This window comes from Panthera uncia, chromosome B1 (assembly GCF_023721935.1).
Source record: "Panthera uncia isolate 11264 chromosome B1, Puncia_PCG_1.0, whole genome shotgun sequence".
In the NCBI taxonomy this organism is placed as follows: domain Eukaryota; kingdom Metazoa; phylum Chordata; class Mammalia; order Carnivora; family Felidae; genus Panthera; species Panthera uncia.
In genome coordinates this window covers 3777072-3801332 of record NC_064811.1, presented here as the reverse complement: position 1 = coordinate 3801332, position 24261 = coordinate 3777072, and the positions used below count along the sequence as shown (strand labels likewise).

Sequence of the window (24261 nt, the reverse complement as noted above, 5' to 3'; positions counted from 1 at the left end):
CTCGTGGGGGTGCTACCCGCCCTTCCTCACCTCGTAGGGGTGCTACCTGCCCTTCCTTACCTCGTGGGGGTGCTACCTGCCCCTCCTTACCTCGTGGGGGTGCTACCCGCCCTTCCTTACCGCATGGGGGTGCTACCCGCCCTTCCTTACCTTGTAGGGGTGCTACCCATCCTTCCTTACCTTGTAGGGGTGTTGGGAGGACTGTAAAGTGAGCTGTTATGTGCAAAGCATTTGGTTCTCGTGGGGCTTGACATGTGGGGGAATGATGAGTTATTGTCACCATTGCTATTATCTCATCTGATAACACAGACGACTTCAGTCTCACATAGAGACGGATTGTCCAAGGTCCAAAATCGGACAAGGGTGGAGGCCCAGAGAGGGGTCTTCAGGGACCCAGTCTGGAAACGGATGTCTGTTGGCCCCTGGGTTCAGCTATTCGGTTTTGCCATCGAATCGGCCTTCGTTTACATTCCAGGAACTTTTTGCCGTGAAAATTTGTTTTTCACCCCGATATCCCCAGTTTCACGACTTACAAAACTCCTTGACGTTCACTGAAATGGAGAGTGTTGTGTCTGTTTCTTACTTCATTTCTGTACTTTGTATTAAAATATTCCTCGTAGCATTCAGAAATGGAATTTGCTTCCAGATCGCCCGGATCTCATCCGCTAATGCTTAATGTGTCGTTCAGGCTGCCTGTGGCACACACTGGGTATACTCACCAGTCATTCAAAAACTCAATGTAGAGGCGTCAGATTCTATAATCGGATGGGTTGGCATAGAAAAGTGTTGTCATTCTGTGCCAGGACCCCCTAAGAATAAGTGAGGACCCTCATTTTTAAGATATTGAGCCGTATGATGTTCTCAGATCCAAAAACACATTTTTTAAGAGCCACAGAAGCTCAGAACTTCACAGAGGAGCCCCGCTCTTGGGATGTAACCCTGGGGAACAATCCAGCAGAGGTTAAAGTAATGAAGATGTTGTTTATGAAGGGCGGAAGGGCTGGGGACGGCAGTACACGGGGAACAAGTGCATTTCCAAAGTGCACAGCACAGGGCATCACTCAGTGCTTGTAGAAATGCCTAATGTAGGTTCAGGCTAATGAAAGACCCATCGGCAATGCCACGTGGCCTGGATGGAAATGCCACACGGCCAACAGAAATGCCAACCATCTCGTGCTAAAATCAGGACGAATGTCGTGTGCATGCTGAAATTGAGATACTGTAAATATAATCACATGTGGACAAGGGCTGGACGGGCATGGAGGGATGAAGGGGCCCAGTCGATGGTTGAAGCAGAATCTTCTTTTCTTTTTTTGTGTGTTTATTTATTTTTGAGAGAGAGAGAGAGAGAGAGAGAGAGAGAGAAAACACGAGGGAGCGGAGGTGCAACAGAGAGAGGGAGACAGAATGTGAAGCAGGCTCCAGGCTCCGAGCGGTCAGCACAGAGCCCGACACTGGGCTCGAACCCACGAACCGTAAGATCGTTTCCTGAGCTGAAGTCGGACGCTTAACCGACTGAGCCACCCAGGCGCCCCAGATTGTCCTCTTATCTTTAAATGATTCCAAGAAGAGTGGAGGATGTGTAGGCCTATCAAGAAGGAAATGTTACTGTAAGTGGATTGGTGAACTTCTGGAATTTTCCAAAGGGTACACTCAGGTCAGAAGGGTAGCCTAACCTGGCCCCAGAGCCAAGCCCGGACCTCTGACGTAGCAGCTCGCACAAGCCCCGCCGTGCTGGGGCTTTCTCACCGCGGCCCCACCGCCCCTGTTCCAGGACAAGGCGGCTGCTGGCTGGACGGCTCCTCGGGGCCACATTGTCTGTTCTGTAGCAACGTCTTTCCATGGTGTTGTGCGTCTTATTCTGTTTGGGTGTTTTCTGTCTGAAATGACAGTTTTGGACCTCCGAGGGGCTTGGCCCGCTCCCAAATCGGCCAGTTCCCTGGGGGAGTGCATGCATCAGTGTGCTTCATCCTGGGCACTGGCAGGAAGAGGCTGGCCTTGGACAGGGCTGCTCCTGGCCAGTGACTACCCTGTCCCGTTCATACGAGGTGCTCATGTGGCAGTTCCGACAAAATGCACAGCGACCCACGCTGCCCACCTCCCCCAGCCCCTGCACACGCCCACCAGGTCATGACTATTGGACCGTCACCTCCCCCTGGGCATAAACCCAGCCAGGCCCCTCCAGTGCCCCATCGGAAACAACCTTCTCAATTAACCCTGAAGACGCGGCGATGTCCTGTCTGGTCCGCGAGCCACACCTGGGGTCAGCTACAGCGGTGGCCTCTGCCTGCACCTGTGACACTTCCGGGCAATTGACACCTCCCATCCCTGCACCTGCAGCCACGGACGGCCCCGCCTTCTCCCAGCCTGCGGCCTGGGCTAGGCCGGCTCGCTCACCCGCCTCGGCCTTTGGACATGTGCCCAGCTGAGGGCTTGCAGAACGGCTGCAAAAGCAGGAATGTGTGCCGGGTGAGCCCCGCCTGTGGGACACGTCCAGGGACACGGGCCTCATTTAGCCCGATGGCCATAACCCACTTCTAAAGAGTGCCCCCTCCTCCGCTGGGAAAAGAGCTATTGCAAAGGTCCTGCCTTGTGCCGCGTTAAAACCTCCAGAAATAGGGGCGCCTGTGTGGCTCAGGCGGTTAAGTGTCCGACTGTTGATGTCGGCTCAGATCATATCACGGTTTGTGGGTTCAAGTCTCACATCAGGCTCTGTGCTGGTGGCACAGAGCCTGCTTTTGGGACTCTCTCTCTCTCTTTCTCTCTGTTTCTGTCCTTCCCCCACTCATGCTCTCTCTCTCTCTCTCTGAAAATAAATAAACTTTAAAAGGAAAAAAAAACCCTCCAGAAATAAAGCCAGCCAGACCCATGGTGTCCCCTATGTCCCCTTCCTTTCTACAGAGCAGGAAGGAGGTACAAGGTGTGGGCGTCATTTAGAACTCGAGTCACATAGAGCCTGTAGCTTTGTCCTCTCTGAGCCCCGGCGGATGACTTCACCTCTTGGTATCTCATGTTTCTCGTTTGCACACCGAGAGCCACTGGCTGGGATGTGATTAGATGAGCTGAGCCCCCGAGTGTCTTCACCCTGGGGGCGCAGGTGGCCCATTCTGGATGGGGACTGCAGAGCGTTATTGGTGCTTCCCCTGGACTCCGCTGTGTGAGGCTGTGGGCCTCGGCCACGCTGTCACCTCTGCTCCTTCCTCGCCTCTGCACGGAGCACCCAGCTCCCCCAGCCGGCGCTTGGGGCCGACGGCCAGCCCCCACTCCCCCTTATCGGGTGCCTCTTCCTCCTCCTTCCCCTTTCAGATTCTCTGCGAGGCCTCCCGGACCCCACAGGCACACTTACAGGCTTCTGTGAGAGCACACACACGTACCTCCTCAGAGCTCCGTGCAGGCTTCTGGCACCTTCTCTGGCTCCATGGGATCTGTTAGCCCCTTTGCCGCAGGTCTGTGAGGAGGTCCTGAGGGGGACGGCATGCGGGAGGATGGGCCCGGCCCGTGGGGCAGTGCCTGGGGACCCAGTGCTGTGGCATCATTTCGAGGTCTGAGCAGCTGGTACAGAGCATCTCCTGGAGGCACGGCCAGCTGCCCAAGATCCCTGCCCGTCCGCTTCCGTGCACCGTGCCCAGCACAGAGCTTGCACGTAATAGGTGCGTGGGAGACGTTTGTCGAAAGGACCTCGTGAACTGAGGGCGTTCACTCACATCAGGATTTTTAAGGATAACGCAGGGACTCACTGGAAAGGGTGGGTCCCCTTTATGGCGTGACGAACAGCGGTGGCCAGGAGCCAGCTTGAGCAGAAGCGTTGCGCGAGCTGTCCCGCGGGGTCATCAGCTCCCGGGCCCTGCACCAACTCCCATCCCTGAGGTGTTGGTAGAGCGGCGGGGGCAGCGTCTGGGAGCGGGCCTTGCCCGGCCCAGCTTCATTCCGGAAAGATCCGCCGGCGAACGTCACAACCCCTGCCGCCTGTGGGCACACGGCATCCTCGGTGCCGCGGCAGGCGGCTGGGAACCACGAGGGGACGCGCTGGTTGGGGGACAAGCTTGGAGGACAGGCTCGGAGAGGCGGGCTCTGGCCCCGTGCGGCCATGGGACCCTGCTCGCTGTGAGTTCAGACGCGGAGAATCTCAAGCCCCCTCCTGCCCGCCTCCCTCTTGGCCGGCTGGGAATACGGCCCGGGCTGATGCACAGCGGGCTCGAGTTAATGCTGCTGCGAAAACCCGCGGGCAACAGAGGTGCAGCTTCCTGGGTGGGACGGGCTGCGGTCCGTGTCCAACTGCCCACACGTTGGAGAGCGTTGGCCGCCAGGCTCTGCAAGGGAAATGGAGTCAGAAGGTCCAGCCGCGTGGAGTGGGTGCCGTGCCCTGTGAACACCTCCAGGGACATCACTCAGCGGACAGCCTGGGTTTCCTATAGTTACTGTGTGGTTAAGTGCTAAGCGATCCTTTCATACTCTCTGAGCCTCGGTTTCCCCGTCTGTAAAATGGGAAGGCATGCTCCCGTTCGAATGGTCTTCCTGTGTCAGTTGAGTCCGTGTGTCCGCCCAGAACCTGGCATCCAGTGCGTGTTGAGCGTGTGGTTTCACTGGACGCCCCCTCCCCCAGGCCCTTCCGTCAGAGGGGCCCTGCTCTTCAGATCCCACCAGCGGCCATGGCGAACAAGGGTGCTCCCCGCCCTACCATGCTGTGCTCCCCCTGGGGCCAGGGCTGTTTTCTTCCTCAGCTCACCCCCCTAGCAGGGCCCCGCCTCCCCAATTCACATGCAGAATCTCGAGCCACATCCTGGATTTTTCCTGGATGACTTGACCAGCCCTGGAAGTGCCCCCCTTATTGCCATAATTCTCTTCCGCTGATCCTGTGTCCGTGTATGAGACCCGGCAGCAAATCGAAGCCCGCCAGGGGTCCCATGAGCTGTCAGTGCCAAGAACCAGACCGGCCCCTGGGTGCAGCCGGCTCAGAGTCCGTTCCTTCCCATCACCCAGTCACAGACGCCGTGCACGGCCGGAATCCGACCAAAGCTCAGAACCGCTTCAGCTGCGAGATCGTACCCCTGACGCCCGGGGGGAGAGCCCGTGAAGGACGCCTCTGCACCCCTGTAAGACTCTGGACACGTCCCTTTCCTAGCTGGGCCTCAGTTTCCCCAGGTATAAAGTGCAGGTGGTAGTTCTGACCGTCTGGACCGGCGACAGGGGTCTTCTCGGGATGCCCTGCCACCTGACAGGTGCAGAACGAGAGCCAGTCCCCAGCACCCGTGCAGCTCCAGCAACATAGGCCCGCTGGGGGGGGGGGGGGGGAGCCGGCATACAGGGAACCCCGGAGCGGCCGACCGGGCAGAGCATCCGCTGCTGGGATGCACGTGAAGCAAGTTTTTACATCAGAGCAACTTAACCCAGCGACCAGCAGCGGCCCTGCCCTCCCTGCACGGCCAGCGTTTCCGGGCAGATCAAGGCCTGGCCCCCGGACCCTCTTTCTTCGTTACAAGGGAGACGCTCCAGGTTGGCGCCCCGGAGCCCTCGAACGCCGAACCACACATTAGCAGCGCGTCCTGCTTGATGGGAACGTGGAGGCAGGAGAGGATGTCTGCGCTCTCACGACGGCGACTGGCGGGCATTGGGGTGCGCCTGCGCAAATTAGCCGTCAGCACGTACGCACAGCATCGTGGTCATTAGAGAACACAGCTGGGTCCACACACAAGTGCACCCTCCACCAGGGGGAGGTCCGCGGGGACCCCACGGCCATGACCCTGAGCCTGCCTCCAGCTCGCCTTCCTCACCTCTCTCATCTCACGCAGGTGTCTCTGCCACTGTGTCATCAGCCCGTTACAGACCCGCATCGGTCATTCAAAGATAAAGAAACCGCCTCTCACGGAGACCAGGCCTCACCCAAGGCCGTGCCCCTGCAGGGGCCCCCGCCACGAAGGCGGGCCCCACCTTTCGCACCTGCCGTGACCTTCCGGGGGGAGACGGGTGGGAGACAGGGGCTCGTCTGCACCACGGGGAGGGGTGGGAGCCGAACATACGTCCCTGCCAATGAAATAATTATAGAGGATGAAAATGGCTCAATTAAATTATTTTTTAAAAAGTGACTATGTACCAACACTCAGCAATTAAGCAGCCGATTTGCAAAGAGCGACTTTCCAACCGCGCCTGCTTGCCTGCCCTGTTCTGTCTGCCCGGTTTCACAGCCTGGGTTTTTATTTTTAATTTGAATAAATGCAGATGGGAATAATCAGGCTCTGCGTTCCCAGATGCGCTTGAGGAGGACTTGGAGGGGGTGGGGGTGCGGAGTGCGGAGGAAGGTCACCCTGGGGGAGGGCCTGGCACGGAGGGGTTCAGGGGTCGTGGGGGCAGCTGAGAAAAGGGCCCGTGGGGGTGGAGCCACTGAGGGCCGGTGCCCGTGCTGGGACGTGATCACATCTAATCCCCACGTTTCCCTGGGAAACCCTTGCTGCCCAGAGAGGGCAACCTGCTCACCAGAGGTCACACAGCCTCCAGCTCTGACACCAGAGCACCTCCACAGGAATCCAGTAAGCATTTATTGAGCACTAGCTGTATGCCTGGGGGTGTGGATTCTTGGATGACCCTGGTGACCGCTGTCCTCACTGACCGTGTGATCCGCACCGACTTCAGGAGGAGGCCGCATTAGGTTCACAGTTGGTCAGAGGTCCCAGCTTCTGGCCTGCCCCCACTGACCAGCTGGGCACTGAGACAAGTCATTTTCTATTTCCCAGACTTACCCACGGCAATGAATTCCCTTCTCTCCCCCTGCGTACGTGGGGGCCTGGCAAGAGACAGGCCCCATGCACAGTAGGAGAGCTGGGGTCCGATGTGGGCCAGACGCTGCTCAGGCTGTCTCCTGCTGGCCTCGGCTGTGTGTCTGTGTGTCCGTGTGTCCAAATTCCCCTCTTCTTATGACACCAACCCTTGGATCTGGACCCGCCCTCCTCCAGTTTGACCTCAACGTAATTACATCTGCAAAGGCCTGGTTTGCAAATCAGGTCGCATTCACAGATTCTGGGGGGACGTGAATTTTGGGGGGACATTACTTAGCCGGCTACAAATGGCTTTCCCCCAGCCAGGTGCAAAGCACTCTCTTCCTTCCTGCCTGCCTCTGCCCCAAATCACCGTGTCCGAGGGGCCTTCCCTGCCCCTCTGAGACCGCAGTCCCACTGACCCCCCATTCCCGCCTGGATCACACCGGCTGCTTCTATGTTTCCTGTTTAGCACCCCCTCCCCTTTCCGCACTAGACCCCCGCCCCCCGCAGCCCACACCGGCAGGTGCCCTGGGGCGAGCAGGGGTCAGCAGGCTCCTGTGACCTGGGTGGGGACGGGGAGGAGTCTGGATCCCGGGGAGGCAGCTGGGCGGAGGCAGGTGTGTGTCGGGGATGGAGGGAAGGGGTGGGTGGATGGCAAGGTTTCTGGGAGGCAGAACCAATGGGCAGGTCTTAGACCCAGCTTGCTGGGAGGAGAGCAGAGGGGTCATGAGGCTCAGAGGTTTCCATGAATCCAGCTTGGAAACACGGCGTTTGGTTTCTGTGGAGACTGGCATTTCCTGGGTCTCTGGCTCAATCTTCTGCTACTGGGGCCCTGGCTCCCTGCTTCCCAAAGCAAAGCAATTCTCTGATTTTTTGAGAGTAAGTGCATCTCTGATCACCCCTCCAGCAGGGCCTCCCCGGGGAGGCCAAGGGCAGGGAGGGGCTCAGCCGATCCTCTCCTGGCTGCCCCTCGGAGGGGACTGGCCCCCACCAGCCTCCCCTGGGAGTCAGGAGGCAGCGATTGCTCTCTGCCCTGGTCTGGGAAGGACCTTGTGACCCTGAGGCCTGTGTGCCTCCAGCTCACAGCCGGGCCTGCTTCACAATCACAGCACATTTCTTTGTTTTGTTTTTTGTTTTAACATTTATTTATTTCTGAGAGACAGAGAGCAGGCAGGGGAGGGGCAGAAAGAGAGGGAGACCCAGAATCCCAAGCAGGCTCCAGGCCCTGAGCTGTCAGCACAGAACCCGACACGGGGCTCGAACTCACGGACCGCGAGATCATGACCTGAGCTGAAGTCGGATGCTCAACCGACTGAGCCCCCCAGGCGCCCCCCCCCCAGCACGTTTTAATGGGGTTTCAGGGTCACGGAGATTTTAAGCTTCGACATGGAATCGATTCCACGTCCTGATGTGTCAGTTGCTTCCAAGCAACAGATGTGAAATTGTCCCGGTGACCTCTCCCCATCTCGCCACGGTGGGGAGCCACATTCTCCCCTGCACCTGTCACTCCACAGACAGGACAGTGGGCGCACAGGCGAGGAGGGGCCGGCCCGCGGTTGAGCTGGTCCCCCGCGTGGAGCCAGTGGTGGTTCTGGTGCTCGCCGGCCGGTGCAGGGCTTGGCTTGGGGCCTGGTTTCCAGCAGCTCCCGGAGCCCGGGCACCGCCTGCTGTCACCCACAGTCTCCGGGCTGTGTGGTCAGTGGGGGTGGCGGTGGGGGGAGGGTGTGGCTTCCCAGAGGAGCTCAGGGTGCAGAGAGGGAAACGGAGGAGCAGACAGGCTCCTGTGAGGCCTCAGCACACGGCGAGGAACGTTCCGCAGAGCCAACAGGAAGCCAGCTGTGAGTGGCACAGGCCAGCCTGCACATCCTGGGTCGGCCACCTGTCAGCCAAGTGACTTCAGGCGGGAACTGACCCACTCTGAGCCTCCTCCTCGTCCTGGGGGCATCTGCAAGACAGACACAGTGACCTAGTCTTTTTTGTTTTAAGTTTATTTATTTTGAGAGAGACAGAGACAGAGCAAGTCGGGGAGGGGCAGAGAGCGAGGGAGAGAGAATCTGTTAGCGCACGGCCCGACGCGGACCTCGGATTCACGAACTGTGAGGTCAGGACCTGAGCCGAAACCAACGGTTGGACACTCAACCGACAGAGCCACCCAGGCGCCCCCATAGTGACCTAGTCTTTAAGGGTTTTCGAGGGATCAAAAGGACAGAAGGACCCAGAGCTGTCGGGCACGTGAGGGGCCCTTCGGGGAGACACGCGTGTAGCAAGCAGGCTAAGATAGACTTAGGGTCGGGGCAGATCACTGCGGAAGTCCAAGGAAGAGGTGACCCGTGGGGAGTCTGGCTGGCATTCACCGACTCCCCGCCCAGCTCCCAGACCTGAGCGCGTGCTCGGCGACCCTGCGGGAGCCCAGTCTCCTCCCTTGTCACCTGCGGCATCCTGCTCCGGGGGAGGGGTTGTCTTGGGGCGCTGCGCCCACGCGGGCTGGATAAACCTGCAGCTGGAGGGACACCTCGCTGACACCTGTCTGTCGTCCTGTCCCCCCAGGTCCTCGGACTTCGGGACGTCCTACACCAAGCTCACCCTGCAGCCCGGTGTCACCACGGTCATCGACAACTTCTACATTTGCCCCACGAACAAGAGAAAGGTAAGAGGACACCGGGACGGCTGCCCGGTCGGCACAGCCGGGCTCCCGGCCACCGCGTGCGACGGGACCGCCTCTCCCACGACACCCTTTCCGGTTCCTCGGTGATCCATTCGGACGGCTGTGTCTAAAGGGCCAGCTGGGACTTGGCAGAAAGGCATGGGCACCTGTGTGGATGTGTCTGCCTTCTCCCTGCTCTGCAGACAGCGTCCGTCCGGGGGTGGTGGGCTCTGGGGAGCCGGGAAAGAATCTCTCCGTGGTGTGGGGTCGTCGGAAGGCAGTGGTGAGCAGTCCCCCTCCTCTACCGGTTGTTTGGTTTATTTGGTTTTGACTTGGCTCCGGTCTGTCATCTGAGATGCACTTTCTGGTTTTCTTGGTCTGAACGTGTCTCCTGCCCGCCCCCCGCCCGGCTGTGGAACGGGGACACCCCGCCAGGTTCTGTGACAGGACCCATTTGCACACCTGTGCCTGCTTTGTGGCCACGTCAGGGCCCCATAACGAGGTCGGAGGACGCTCCAGGGCAGAGAGGCCCTATGTGCTTGACCGCTTCCCAAGAAGCAGCTGAGTGTCACTGAAAGGGACTCAGTTGGACAGACAGGGCTCCTCACGGGAAAGGGGAATCGTGACAGCGGGGATTAGAACCCAGAGCCCCGTGGTTGTTCAGCGTGAGGCTGACCCATGGGCGCTGACGGTTGCTCTGGTGACTTTCAAGGAGAGGTCAGAGCAGCACAGAGCCTGGGAAATCCTCTGTCACCAGCCAGGAGGGTCCTAGGTACCCAGGAAGGTGCCAGGGCCGGCCCGCGGGCGGTGCCCGCCTTTGGAAATGAAAAGAGCAGAAGCAGTGAGGGAAGGCCGGAGCTGGGTTTCTGAGGCCATGAGGTCAGGGAGGCCTTTACGGGGAGGCCGGGCAGGACAGCTTTGCTCCTGCACAAGGCAGCCTGGGACGTGGCTCCTCAGAGCCTCAATTTCCTGGCCCGTAAAGGGGGTGGACGGGAAGGTTAGCGAGATGACTCACGTAGCGGTGGACGTACAGTGAGGGGGCTTCTGGGTTGGGCAGGGCCTTCGGGGAAGGCCGGAGGTGACACAGGCTCGTGGAGCACTGGTCAGTGCTCTGATCGGGCGAGACTTCTCTGCAGGCAGCACAGGGACAGGGAAGCAGCAGGGGGACGGCTGTGTCTTTAACACAGACAAGACCTCCTGGCTGCACGGGCCGTCTGAGGATTTGCATGTTTAGCCTGGAAATGCCAGTGGGGGTGGAAGGTAGGGTCTGGGGGTGGGCGGGCTGTGGTGGCCCAGGGGCTCAGCCGACATTACCTGCGTGGAATGAATGCCACAGCCAGCAGCAGGTCCCCCTGAATGAATGATGCCCACAGCTGCCCTGCACCTGCACCTCCCCGCTGCACCTGCTCTGGGCCTGCGTGTGAGGAGCCCGGGCTCCTCCCTGGGCTTGCTCTCGTCACCCTGCGTTTGCAGGGGAGCCTGGGGGATGGTGCCTGGGCTGGACTCAGTCCAGCTCTGCCACATCCCCCAGTGAGGGGACCTCAGGGAGGGCTGAGCCCAGGTGTCTCGGCTGTGAATGGGGGCAGCAATCGAGGAGATATCTGACTGTTCGCAATTGCCACCGTGGGGGGGAGGGGCTGCACAATGGCTCCCAAAGGTGTCCCCTCCCCGGGCCTGTGACTGTCACCTTACATGGCAAAAGAGACTTCACAGATGTGGTTAAGGATTTTGAGAGGTTGTCCCGATTCTCCTGGTGGGAGAATGTAATCACAGGGCCCGCATCAGAGTCAGAGAAGATATGGGGACACAGGCAGAGGCTGGGGCTAGAGCAGGGGCACCTTCTCTTCTAGAGAGGCCGGAAAAGGCCGGGAAAGCCTTCTCCCCCTGGAGCCTCCAGATAGGAGCACAGCCAGGTGACAGCTTGGTTTTGCCTTTTCTCCCTCCGAACTGTGAGGGGATAAATTTCTGTTGTTTTAAGCTGCTCAGTTGTGGTAACTTGTTACGGCACCATAGGGACTCACACAGGGTCGTTTTGAGGGTGGACTGGAGGGGGGGGCCGGGGCGTCACCCTGCCCCCCACATCCACTCTGGATGGAATCAGCCTCCCCAGCCCCCTTCGCGTGGCCCCCAAGGGAAGCCCATGCCCCCCGCCTTCGAAAGCATGGACCCTGCTTCCTGCTGGACCTCGGACAGAGAAGCCAAATCGAGGTCCAGGCTTACAGAGTGCTCCGGCCTCCGTCCCCGCTCTGATACCTGTAGCCATACCCCACATACCTCAGGACTGAGCTGACCCCCACTGTGGTCAGGCTGAAGGGGCTGACGGGCCCACTGAGGCATGCACTAGCTGCTTCAAAAGACCCCGAGACCCACGGGACGGGCGTCCGCCTTGGAGGCGGGCAGGGACAGCAGAGAGGGCTGGGCAGGAGGGCGGCCTGGGGGTCGGTCGGCTCCTCTCCTTCTCCTGCTGGAGAGTCGCGGCTGGGCCCGCCCACAGCCCACCAGCCCCAGGACCTTGCCCAAGTTCTGAACCGCCTGGTTCCCCGGTTTCTCCTCGGTGGAATGGGGGTAAAAGCAGCGTCTACACAGTAGGTTGATGGGATGAAATGAGGTGCTGTTTGCCAAGTGCTCAGAACAGGGCTTGGCTTAAGCAAAGTCCACACAAGCGTCCCAGGACCATTGTTCCTTAGTAAGTCTCTTACCAACCACATGAGACTGTGAGGGTAGGAGCTGGTTCTGGGGTGACGGATACTCCCACGGGTGGCAGTGGTCAGCTGTGTCTATCAGGGAGCAAGGCCTGGCCTGGGGGGTGAGGGCCCTGTCGGTGTCTGTGATAGGTGTCAGGAGAGGGGCACTGCCTTCTCAGGCTTGCCCACACCTCTTTGCATGGAGGGAATAAGGCAGCCCGAGTCTCCGGGTCTAGAAAATGAAATGTCAGGGTGTCTGGGTGGCTCAGTTGGTTGGGCGTCCGACTTCGGCTCAGGTCACGATCTCGTGGTTCGTGGGTTCGAGGCCCGCGTCGGGCTCTGTGCTGACCGCTCGGAGCCTGGAGCCTGCTTCGGATTCTGTGTCTCCCTCTCTCTCTGCCCCTCCCCTGCTCATCCTCTGTCTCTCTCTGTCTCAAAAATAAATAAAACATTAAAAAAAAATTTAGAAAATGAAATGCCAGGGGGCACCTGGGTGGCTCAGTCTGTTAAGCATCCGACTTCGGCTCAGGTCATAATCTCACGGTTCGTGGGTTCGGGCCCTGAGTTATGCTGACAGTGCAGAACCTGCGTCAGATGCTCTGTCCCCGCCCCCCCCCCCGCACCTCCCCTCTGCTCGCTCTCTCCTTCAAAATAAATAAACATTTAAAAACGATGAAATGCCAGCGTCTCTGCCCGAAGAGGTGGGACTGGCACTGGGTGGGGCCGGGGACAGATCCCGCTCTCTGGGAGGGCACGACCCACTGGAGGCTCCAGGTGACCGTGGGTCTGGGAGGCAGGGAGCCAGAGGCCCGTGCTCTGGGCCACAGGCAGTTATTTCCACTGTCCCTGCCTCAGTTTCCTCATCTGTCAAGTAGGCTCGTAACAGGGGAACGAGGATTACATGAGTCGATACGTACGAACGACTTAGATCGGGGCCTGGGACACGGTGGTGCTGTGTCCCCAGAGCCGCCCCTGCAGGAGAGGGCCCTCCGTGGGGCTCAGTTTGACTTGCGTTTGAATATGTGAGAAGCGGAAAAGCCACAGTCACGGCTACAGCAGAAACTGATGTGAGGTCATACCAGGAAGGAGTGGGGAGGCGAGGGTTCCCGGCAAAGGTAGAGGGAAAGATGGGGAGGGCCTCGGGCTGGTCTTCAGGCTTCCGAAGGAGACTCGTAGGGAACCGAGGGCAGCCTGTACAGGCCGCTTTGTGGACACCGTATTTTATTCACCTCAATCCCAAGTAGGCACAGCCCTGAACACTCAGCCGTATCAGGAGATGTGGATGCGGGGGTCGGGCCTGGGGCTGGGGCGGTGCCCTTCCTGGAAAGAGGTTTCTCCTGCGTATAAAGCAAACTTCCTTCTGTCTCTGCATTACTCGTCCCTTCATTCGTGGCTTCTTGATTCTGCGGCCACACCTTGGTGATCACTCCCGGTGCGCCGGGCCCTGGGCCAGAACCAGATGTCGGCCACACCCGTTTATGTGTGGGGAGGGGGGCACGACTTGGGGCTTCACATCGTCACCTCCACTATCCCGACGAGAAAATGGGCTTGGGGAGGCTGGGAGACTCATCCAAGTTCATCCTGCCGGCAGGCGGCAGAGTATTCCCCTTTCACTGATGCAACGAAGGTACCGAGTGTCTCTCTGTGCCTGGGTCGTCTAGACGCTCTGGGACGCTCGGTCTTACCCTGAGCTCCCCAGGCACCCTGCAGGATGTTCTGGACTCCTGTGCTCTCCTCCCAGGGGGAGAATGGCAGCTGGGGAAGGAGACACACGTGAGCGGAACCCCGGCTCCGCTTGGTTCATCCGGTGCCTCAGCTGGGACCCCAAGCTCCCTCCCGACACCAGCGCCCATCCACTCGACAGATGTGGGTCGAGGCCCTACTGTGCGCCAGGCCATGCGCTCGCTACCGGGGAGAGAGGACCTTTTGTCCTTCCCATCTTGTAGGCAACAAATCCACATTACACGCCTACTGTGCGCTGGGGGCCCCTTGCTGGACACGGGGGGTGCAGAGGTGAACTGGACAGACAACACTAACCTTCTAGAACCTTGAGGGTCTAGTAGAGGGCTGAGGCACAACCTCTCATGCTGTGTTTTGTTGGGAGGAACAGAAAGGGGGCTAAAGTCAGCCTCCCGCGGAGAGAGAGGATTTGTCCTCCAGTGAGTCTGGTCTGGGAGAAAGTCTGGCCCTTCTTTGTAGGGCCTCCTGCCTCTCCTGTTAGGATAATGGATAGACTTTGCAGGAAGATGTGAATACTATTAGGAGTGCGTTTAGCAACAATTACAGGCCAAGCGGCACTTTATAGCTTCTTAAGAGACCACTTTGCAACCTGTCTCACAAAATAAATTCCCTTTTAGTTTTGTCTTGCCTGCAGTAAAACCAGAGCTCCCTGGCCTTGCTGCCCACGGGTAGGACCTTGTACCACTGTCACGGCAATGACCCGAGGCTCTCCCCCCCCCCCCCCCCCCCAGTCCACAAACATCCCCTGTGGGCCTTCCCTACTGTCTGCAATCCCCACCTTAGTTCTGGATAGCTGTGTATTTCTAACTTGGCCACAGAACACCATGGCCATCGGCCGAAGATATCAAGACATGGCCTGTGGGAGCTGGTTGGGGCGTGGGATTGCTTTCAAGTGTCGTGGCTTATATTAAAGATTCACCTGAATGTTCATTTTATTCCATGATACATGAGCGTTGGTTTGAAAACTGAAATGACACACATGCCCACTTTCCATGAAAAGCCTTTGTCGACCTGATGACCCAGGACAATGCTCCCAGGTGAAGCACCAGGACCCCTGACCCAGCCACCACCACGTGCCCCCGTCCCCACTGGGCACACGGTCTCTGATTTGAGAAGCGAGTATTGATCCCCATCAGTAAGTACATCTGTGTGTCCGACCTGCTCCCTCACCTGAGACGTTTCGAGGGATGGCCATGTGCCAAGATTTCAATCAGGATAGAAAAATGGAGCAAAACAAAATCTTGTTGTCAAGAAGCTCGAGTGTCTCAGAGTGGAAGCAATCCACTCGGTGGGGGCAGTGCTGGTGGTGATAAAGAACACCGAGTTCCGAGGAGCCTCACGGGTCAGCTTTGGTTTAAGGAGCTTCACGTGTGTTCTCTTGAATCTTTGCAACAGCTCAGCCAGGGAAGGATCTGTGCAGGGAGGCCAGGGCCAGACAGGTCCGAGGTCCCCCACACCTGCCACCCAGCAGGGGGGACCCGACTCAGGATTTGCCCCCAGGCCCAGGCGACCCTTTCTACTTTCCACAGCCCAAGCCACCTCTGAGCCCCTGCGTATGGAACAGCCTGTCCTCAGGGCCAACAAGGTGGCCCTCCAGTGGGAGGGAAACGTAAGGGAGGGGGCGCGGGCCTGGGAGCCGAGTCCAACCCTGGCTGCCCTTCAGCCAAGGCTCTCTGGACTCAGAGCTCTCACCAGGAAAGACAGGGCCGCCTGCCTCTGGCCCTTGTGCCCCACTTGGTGCACCTGCGTGCTGTGGCCGAGGTGAGGCCCAGTCTCCTACAGCCTGTGCCTTGTCTGCTTCCTCGGGCAGTCACAGTGTGTGAAAGGACAAAAGTCACCCCTTGTCTCTGGGGGTCTTTTCTGGTGTACCTGTACCGGTCAGCCTTTCTTGCTTCCGTCTCAGATTTGGCTCCAGGAGCTCTCTTGCTGCCTCTGTCTCCCTCTCTGCCTCTGTCCTCCACTCAGCTCCCCCCGCCTGCTACCCTGTCAACCTACCAGGTCTCTAGCCCTGAGCCCCAACCAGTGTGGAGGCCCCGCCCTCTAGAGTAGAGGCCCCGCCCCTCCCTGGAGTGGAGGCCCCGCCCCTCTCTGGAGTGGAGGCCCCGCCCCTCCCTGGAGTGGAGGCCCCGCCCCTCCCTGGTGTGGAGTCCCACCCCTCTCTAGAGTGGAGGTCCTGCCCCTCCCTGGAGTGGAGGCCCCGCCCCTCCCTGGAGTGGAGGCCCCGCCTCTCTCTGGAGTGGAGGCCCCGCCCCTCCCTGGTGTGGAGACCCCGCCCCTCCCAGGTGTGGAAGCCCCTCCCTGATGTGGAAGTCAAGCCACCACTCCCTCCACTACTGACCTCTTGGCCCACACCTGCCTTGTTTCCTCATTTGGGGCCTTCTAGAGGGAGCTGAGGTTAGCCCAGGTCCCATGGACATGGCCACTGCAAACCCTCTTCGATGCTCAGAAAGCACCTTGGCCAGTGACCTCTGGCCAATCAGGTGCAGGTTGGAGAGCAGCGGCCCCACATCAGTCTTGCTGCGGGGTCCCCGGATGCCGTGTCCAGGGTCTGGGGAAGCCCGGAATCTGTTTCCGTGTTTGAAAGTGTTCTCAGCAGCCAGGGGTTATTGTTTGTTTCTCTTTGTTTTGGCCAGCCAGCTGCCTGTTCCCAGGCCCCAGCAGTGTGGAAGAATGTCAGGAGAGAGGGGCCGGGCACAGAGTGGGGAGACCCAGGCTGTGACGGGTTAGGATCCCAGTATCCCCCCCACCGCCCACCTCTCTGAGGTGTGACATGGGATTTTAACGTTGTCCACCTCATGCAGCTGGGTAGGGGGGTGGGGTGAGATGACGTGTGACTCAGCCTGGCCCGCGTGTTGGCATTAGAGAGCCCCTGCTCCGCTGGTCCAGGGCCAATGCATGTGACATACAGGACACAGTGCCTGGCACACGACTGGGACCCTGAAAGGACCCAATCTGCCCACTGGGCACCTCTCCCTGGATGTGCCACGGGGCGTAGACCCATTCTTTGTGTGAATCTGACACCTGTGGGGTATCATCAGGTGAGAGATGGTGAGTCCGAGCCTGGGTGGGCAGAGATATGGTGGCAGGGGGCAGGGACAGGGTCAGAAGACCTTTTGTGGGTAGGTGGTGCCCCCAGCCTTCTGGTATGAGCGGCGCGTGGGTGGGGTGCCATTGCCTGGGATGAGGGGCCCTGGGGAGGTGGCTGACCTGGGGGTGGGGCGTGAAGGGCCCGGGATGGGACACCCCATGTACCCCACCCTGGGGAGACACCCAGGAGTCCCCCGGTGTGGCCACGAGGCAGTGGTCAGGACTGGCAGGACAGGAGAGCCCTGTGTTCCTGAGATTCCCTGGGGTGGGCTCTCAGAAGGCACTCCCCCACAGCCTGGGACGGGCCTCCCTGTCCTCCTTCCCATTCTGGAGCTCTGGGTCAGCCTCGGCTCACAAGAGGAGGCAGATGGGGCAGGGTATTGATCCCCAGTGTCCCCAGCTCTCTTAGAATGAAGCCGGGGCCCCTGGAACACCTCTGCTGTCCCTAGGCCTCACCCCTCCCTTGGCTCAGCACTCAGGGTGGGCCTGACCCTCTGTTACTCGCGAGGCGCGGGAGCCCCTGCCTGGCGGGAAGATCGGCCAGACAGCGGAGCCCTGCCAGGGACTGGGAGGCGGGCACGGGGCTAAATGGGCCTTTTTCCCCCAATCACCGATGCTCTCCATTCCCCTTGAGAACCAGGCATCCTCTCCTGTCCAGAAGAAAAATGGCTCAATTGGGCCTATTGATGTACGGAGGCTTTTGTCTCAGAAATGGAGTGGATCCTGTGACAGTTCGGCTAATGCGTGGCAAATGACTCTCTCTTACAGCCCATAGCTCGTTGCGGGAGAGGGGAGACAGAGGGGGCTAGCTTCGCAGAAAGCTGGTCTCCTGGGCCTCGGGCCTGGGGAACTGACGCAACGCAGAGGGCGAGAGACCCTGTCCTTTGAAGACAGTGTGCAGACCACACCCCAGAGATCACAGCCGGGAGCCAGGGTGTTGCCTCACATGCAGAGGGGCCTGTGCAGACGTGACTGGGTGGAGAAAGTGGACCCCGGAGCTGTCCCTGAGCACTCGGTGGGCCCGGCGTAGCCACAGCGGTCTTGTAAGAGGGAGGCGGGAGGAGTGGGGGGCGTGGGTGGGAGAGGGAGGGAGGAAGGCCGGAAGATACCCCGCTGCCGGCTGTGCCCGTGGAAGGCGCCGGGGGCCGGGGAGGCAGGTGGCCTCGAGACGAAACCACAAGGGACGGATTGTCCCCCGGAACCTTCAGCCAGGCCAGCACCTTGACTGTAGCTCAGTGAGACTGATTTTGGACTCAGACCTCGGAACTAGGAGAAGAGGCAAGCGCGCTGTTTTTTGCCCCCACGGCCAGAAAAACACAGGGGGCGCAGGGCTTCTCTGGCGAACGGAGGGGGCTCTGCGGTGTCCGAGTCTGGACGGAGGGCAGTGGGGCGGGCGTGTGCTGGCCGCAGCCGGGTGCCACAGGCGTCCTCGTCCTACAGGTGAGCTGCCTGTGGCTCAGAGACGTGATGTAGCTCCCAGGGTCTGGGTGGTGCAGGAGGCGCGGCCGGGCTGGGCCCCCAGGCGGACGAGGGTTTCTACCCACCCTGCTGCCCTAGCTCTTTGGAGGGTTCGGAGAAAACACGGTGAGACGCAGGGAGGCCCCCGAAAGTCCTTTGTATGTATATTTTTAGCATTGGTTTATGCCCGAACTCTGGCGGTTGTATTCTTTAATTTAAAAAGGTGCTGGGGTGCCTGGGTGGCTCAGTTGGTTAAGCATCCAACTCTCGAGTTTGGCTCAGGTCGCGATCCTGGAGTCGTGGGATCGAGCCCTGTGTCGGGCTCCACCATGAGTGTGGAACCTGCTTAAGATTCTCTCTCCCTCTGCCCCCTCCCCCACGCATGTACTCTCTCTCTCTCTCTCTCTCTCTCTCTTTCTCTCTCTCTCAAATTAAAAACAATAAATAAAAAAGGTGCTGGCCGTGCCCTGTCCTTCCCTCCCATACAAATACCCTGGCATCCAGGAATTTGGCAAGTCCTATGGCTCATCCAAGGGGTATGGCCGTACCAGGAGAAATCGTCAGATACCAGGGAGGCCACAAGTCAAGGGACCGTGTTGTCTCCTGTACTCACCTGGGTCAGTGGGGAGGCTGGACAGGCCCACCCTTGTGTCTCAGGCAGATCATGAACTTGCCCTTGTGAAGGCAGGAATCTTGATGGGTAGTTGCAACGGGACTGTCCGCCCAGGGGGATTGGATATTGTGTAAGAGGGAAATAAAGGGGGGTGGGTGCTGACTGACCGCGCACCCATCACCACACGAGGAAGCAAAACGTCCACGTGTCCGAGCGCCTTTGTCCATCTGTCGACGGGACAGCGGGGTGGTGGTGAATCAGAGACAGGTTTGGGAGGTCCAGGGGTCCTAGTTCAAACCCAGCTCTCCGGTTTACTAGCCGGCGTGTCCCTGAGCCTGTGGTGTGACCTCTCTGGGCCTTTTGCTCCCCTCTGTGAACCGTGGCGGATGGTAGGAGGCTTGGGTGCTCGGGGGCTGTGTTGGTGCTCACGCACTGCGGTGGGCTGAATAACGCGGGGCCTCCGTGTCCTGAGCCCCGGAACCTGTGCGTGTTACCAGCACAGATGGGAGGAAGTTAGGGATCCTGAGATGGAGAGCTTCTCCTGGGCTATCCCGTGTGATCCCAGGGCTCCTTAAAAGAGGGAGGTGGGAGGGTCCGAGGGAGAGAAAAGTCGAAGTTGTTGCACCGCCCGCTCTGGAGACAGAGGAGGGGCCACCAACCAAGGAAGGCAGGCACCTCTAGGAGCTGGAAAACACAGGGGACAGATTCTCCCCTGGAGCTTCTGGAAGGAACCAGGCCGGCCTACACTTTGATTTTAGACTCGTGAGATTCATTGCAGACTCCGACGTCCAGGACTGCAAGATAGCAGTCCTGGATTTTGGTTTGATTTTTTTGTTTTTTAATTTTTTTTAATGTTTACTTTTGAGAGAGAGAGAGAGAGAGAGTGAACAGGGGAGGGGCAGAGAGAGAGGGAGACACAGAATCCGAAACAGGCTCCAGGCTCCAAGCTATCAGCGCAGAGCCTGACGCGGGGCTGGAACTCACTAACTGTGAGATCATGACCTGAGCTGAAGACGGCTGCTTAACCGACTGAGCCACCCAGGCGCCCAGTTTATTTACTTTTGAGAGAGAGAGAGAGAGAGAGAGAGAGAGAGAGAACGTGCACAAGTAGGGAAAGGGCAGAGAGAGAGAGGGAGACACAGAATCCGAAGCAGGCTCCAGGCTCTGAGCTGTCAGCACAGAGCCCTGTGCGGGGCTCGAACCCACAAATGGTGAAATCATGATCTGAGCCAAAGTCGGACGCTTAACAGACTAAACCACACCAGGTGCCCCTGTGTTAGTGTTGTTTTAAGCCAATAAACTTGTGGTAATTTGTTACAGCGGTAATAGGAAACCAACCCCCACTCCTGGAGCTTGCTGTCACCTGCCCCCAACACTTCTGAGACTTCAGGGCACCGTGGTGGGGAGAGGGACCTCCCAGCAGGGTCCCAGCCAATGTCACCGCCCCCCCCCCCGTCCCTTCTCCCGAGGAGGCTTTGAGGGTCTGCAGAGAAGCAAAGACCACAGACCTGAGACCCGCCCCCCACCCTGGAGTTGGGGCGTTGATGAACCATCAGGAGGTCTGAGCCTTTGCTACCCTCCCTGCTGCTCAGAGTCTCTGGGCGCCTCCTTTTTTCATTCATTTGTTCACTCATTCATTCATTCGTTTTTCTGGCCGCTTCCTTTTGCAGCCTGGCGGGGCCCGTGTGCCTGCCTGGCGGACCACGAGAAGTCTGGCCTGCGCCTCCTAGGCTGCAGGCGGTCCTCGCTTGTCCAGGCCGAGGTGCTGGTGCCCACAAGAGGCCCGGCCGGGGCCACCCGGTGGGGACGCGGCTGCAGGCTGGGTGTCAGCCTGTTGTTTCCACCCAGGACCACAAGCCCGCGTGCCGCCCCTCTTCTGCGTGGAGCATCTTCTAGTAAGTTGTGGTTCTTGGGTTGCCCTAACAGATGACTACCGGCGACGTGGCCTCTCTTTCCGGCCACTTGGTTCCTGGAAGTTGTGGTCACCCCCACTGATTGCTTTCTGCCTGCTTTGCCAAGAAGCCCTGGACGAGCGCCCAAGAAATGTGATTGCCGTTCTTAAGGGAAAGTGGCTCGGATATCGCTGCTCTGGGTCATTGGGCACAGACTCGTGCTCTCCCCACCCTTCTTTGTAATAAGTTGGGGTTCTCTGGCCGGATCTCCACGGGGCCTGTCCCTCCTGGCTGGTTTGGCAGGTGCACAGAAGCCCCCCTCTGGTGTGGCATTCACCCCTTGGTGCTAGCCATAGAAATGAGACCCTTGGAGGGTCCTGCCATCACAAGGCTCCGAGTCCAGAAGCGGAGACAGACGAGAAGAACCGGGTGGTCCTGACACAGGGATGTCACACGTGCTGGGCCCGCGGGTGGCGGCACGCAGAGAGGCCCCTGCCCACGGAACACGGTGGCAAGGAGCCCTCCGAGTGGGGACAGCGCCCACAGGTGGTGTCTCAGGCCTCACGACCCGGCTGGGTGGGCTTGCCCTCGTGACCTCGGTGTCAGGTGTGGCTTCCCAGCCCCCTCGCCCAGCCCTTCGCCTTCTGTCCGGGGGGCGGTGAACGCAGGCAGCCTGGAAGCCGAGCTTTTCATCCGATGACTTTTATGTCATTTTCAAAAAACTGATGGGCGCCTCCTGGCCGGGTCCCGGTTTGCAAAAGGAGGCTGTGATTAGGGATGTGAATGAATTGTAATACACAGATAATACCGGCACGTAATTACTTGGGTATAAGAGAATAATTACACGGGTAATTATGCTCTGTAATTGTGAGAGTTGCCCGCTTCACAACCCGTGCCGTTCCTAACGGTGACAGGCGCGGCCCATAAACAGATACCTAAGGACAGGGCCACGATCCGAATTCTAATTGTCATGTAATTAGAGAGCAATTAAATAGTTATTTGTCCCATAGAAATCAGCCATTCCGTGTCCTCCACAGTCCTGCCACACTTTTAATAAAGCGTGGCCATCTCCCTCACTAGGAAGGGCGTAAACACCTTCTCTCCCCGAGAGCGAGGGCCCACTTGAGAGGGGGCTGGTGGCGCCCTGAGGGTCCTCTGCAGCTTTGCCTCTTGAGTTTGTGACCTCAGAGTTGATCCGGTTTTCTGTGCCATTGCTTGGAAGATGATGATTCCCAGGACGGTGTCTCTGGGCCACGGGGCACCGGCATTTTTCCGGAGCCACAGGCGGTTCCTGTGCTGGGACCCAGACAGCGAGGGCCGCGGGGCAGGGCTCCCCCGTGGGACCCGTCGGTGTCAGCCCTGCCCCCAAGGCTCCCAGGGTTCCCTGTGACAACGGAGCAAAGATAAGCTGCCAGAGGCCGAGCCCATGCCGGGAAGGGAGACTTCCCGCTGGGTCGGGGGCTCGTGAGACAGCAGCCCTGCCTCCCCCGAGGGGCCGGGAAGACTGTCCATGAAATACCCAGTGGGGTGGGCGTCTCCGTGAAGGCACCGTGTTCCCAGGGGCAGCAAACTGACTTTTCTCCCCACTCCAGCCACTCCAAATGCCTAGTCCCTAAGCCCATAGGGCGGGGACACAGGTGTGCGGTCCCCCAGCAGTGGGTGAAGGAAGGAGGCGAGGAGGAAGGAGAGGATAGCGATGGAATACAGCTCCCTGAGAGGACAGGGGAAGCAGCAGGGGGCTGGTGGGGCCCAGCACAGGTGCAAGACCCCAGAAGTGTCGGCGACAGGGCCGAAAGCCACCGTGGAAGCCGGAGAGGGCAGAACCGCGGGGGGAGTGCATCCGCGGGGTGAGGGTGAACCTGGGGCGTTCTCACAGACGGGGTGGGTGAGGAGGAAGGTGCCGGCCGGAGACAGAGGGAGCCAGCCCGCCCGAGAGCCCGGGCGATTCCAGACCAGAACCGGGGGTGGCCGAGCCACAGCCAGTGTCAAAACGGGTCCCGCTCACCAGATGGCAGAGGGGCCCTCCGGAAGCCGAACTCACATTCTGGATTTTCTTTCTTTACTCGTGATGGGAAAAGGAGCTAGTGATATATCTCAGAAAAGAAAAACTATCTGTAAAGGGAGAAGAGTCAGGCCAGTACAGACGTGTTTTCAGTATCACGTTTCGAAATAATGAAGGAGACTTTGGGGTCTGCACACAAGTGTGGGGAAGATAGGATCTCGGAGTTTTACATCCAACGCGGCTGCCGTTTGTTGTTTCCAGGAACGTGGGGGGATCTTCAGAAAGCAGAACGTCCTAATCTATATGGCCAGGTACCTGTCTTGAAAGGACAATGCCTTGAAAAGGTGTTGTGGCAGCAGAGAAATGGATTTTGCTCGGTGCTGGGGAAGCGGATAAGGTCTGGCGCAGAAGCTGATGGGGAGGACTGGGGACAGGCGTGTCCCAGATGCAGCTTAAGTAGGGGTTGTTGTTGAAAAATGGATGGAAACCAAATGCAAGGGACAAAAATAACTCTTTGGAAAGGAAAACTCACCTTGAAATGTTGGTTACTGTGAATATAAAGACTATGATGTTGAGAGACGGGGCAGAGGCGGATGAAGCTGGGGAAGAAGCTTCTGGACTCCTCTCTACACATAGAGGGAAGTCCAAAGACAGCACTTTGTTCCTTGTTGGAAAAATATAAGTCAAAGAGCATTTTAAGGAAACTTTGGATGACCTTTCGTTCAATCCCGTTCGGTTCATTCCTGTGCACTGGAGCCATGCGGCCAAACACACAAGCACATGAAACAGCAAGGAAGTTTCTAGAACAGGATGACAAGTATTAGACACAAACCACTCATGACCATAGAGTAGAGGTCCACTTCTTGCCCTTGATGTCCTGAGGGGAACACTCGACGTCCTGGAGAGGAAGGAACAGGGCAGTGGGCACCAGACAGGGATTGCCCCTGTGAAAAAATACCCCGGAAGTTCTCACCTGCCGTATGCTCCCGATGCCGGAGGGTTGAACGCATTGAGCCCAGAGTGCTTTGCAAAACAAAGTATGAAGGCTGTTTGTCACTGTGAGTGGGTGGGTCCATGCAGCAGTTGCAGAGCACACGAGTGGGTGACAGCATGCTGTTATTTCAGGGGTTATGAGAGGGAACCCCCCCCCCGCCCATCACGTCCTCTCCACGCTGACCCACCCGGTCCCACCCCGTCTCCAAGAGTAGTTTTCCTAGGCGGTGACTCTGGTGCTAAATACGTCATTTAAGGTTCCAGGTCCCAAGGTAAATTTAGCAAACACCTTTGAAGTGGTTAGAGGTAGAATACTTAGAAAATGTGAACGTGGGAAGGTGAAAGTGTCTGCCTGGTCCCCAGGGCACTTTTTTAAATAAACAGAATCATTAAATG

At 58.8% G+C, this 24261-nt stretch overlaps 1 protein-coding gene across 1 annotated transcript in view; it reads left to right on the top strand.

Moving 5' to 3' along the window:
* The window catches only part of SORCS2 (sortilin related VPS10 domain containing receptor 2), a 262786-nt gene that overhangs the window by 83513 nt on the left and 155012 nt on the right, over nucleotides 1-24261 (top strand). The window contains exon 2 of the mRNA XM_049632622.1: nucleotides 9300-9399. Within this exon, the coding sequence (XP_049488579.1) occupies nucleotides 9300-9399 (100 nt within the window). The remainder of the gene's footprint in view (nucleotides 1-9299; nucleotides 9400-24261) is intronic.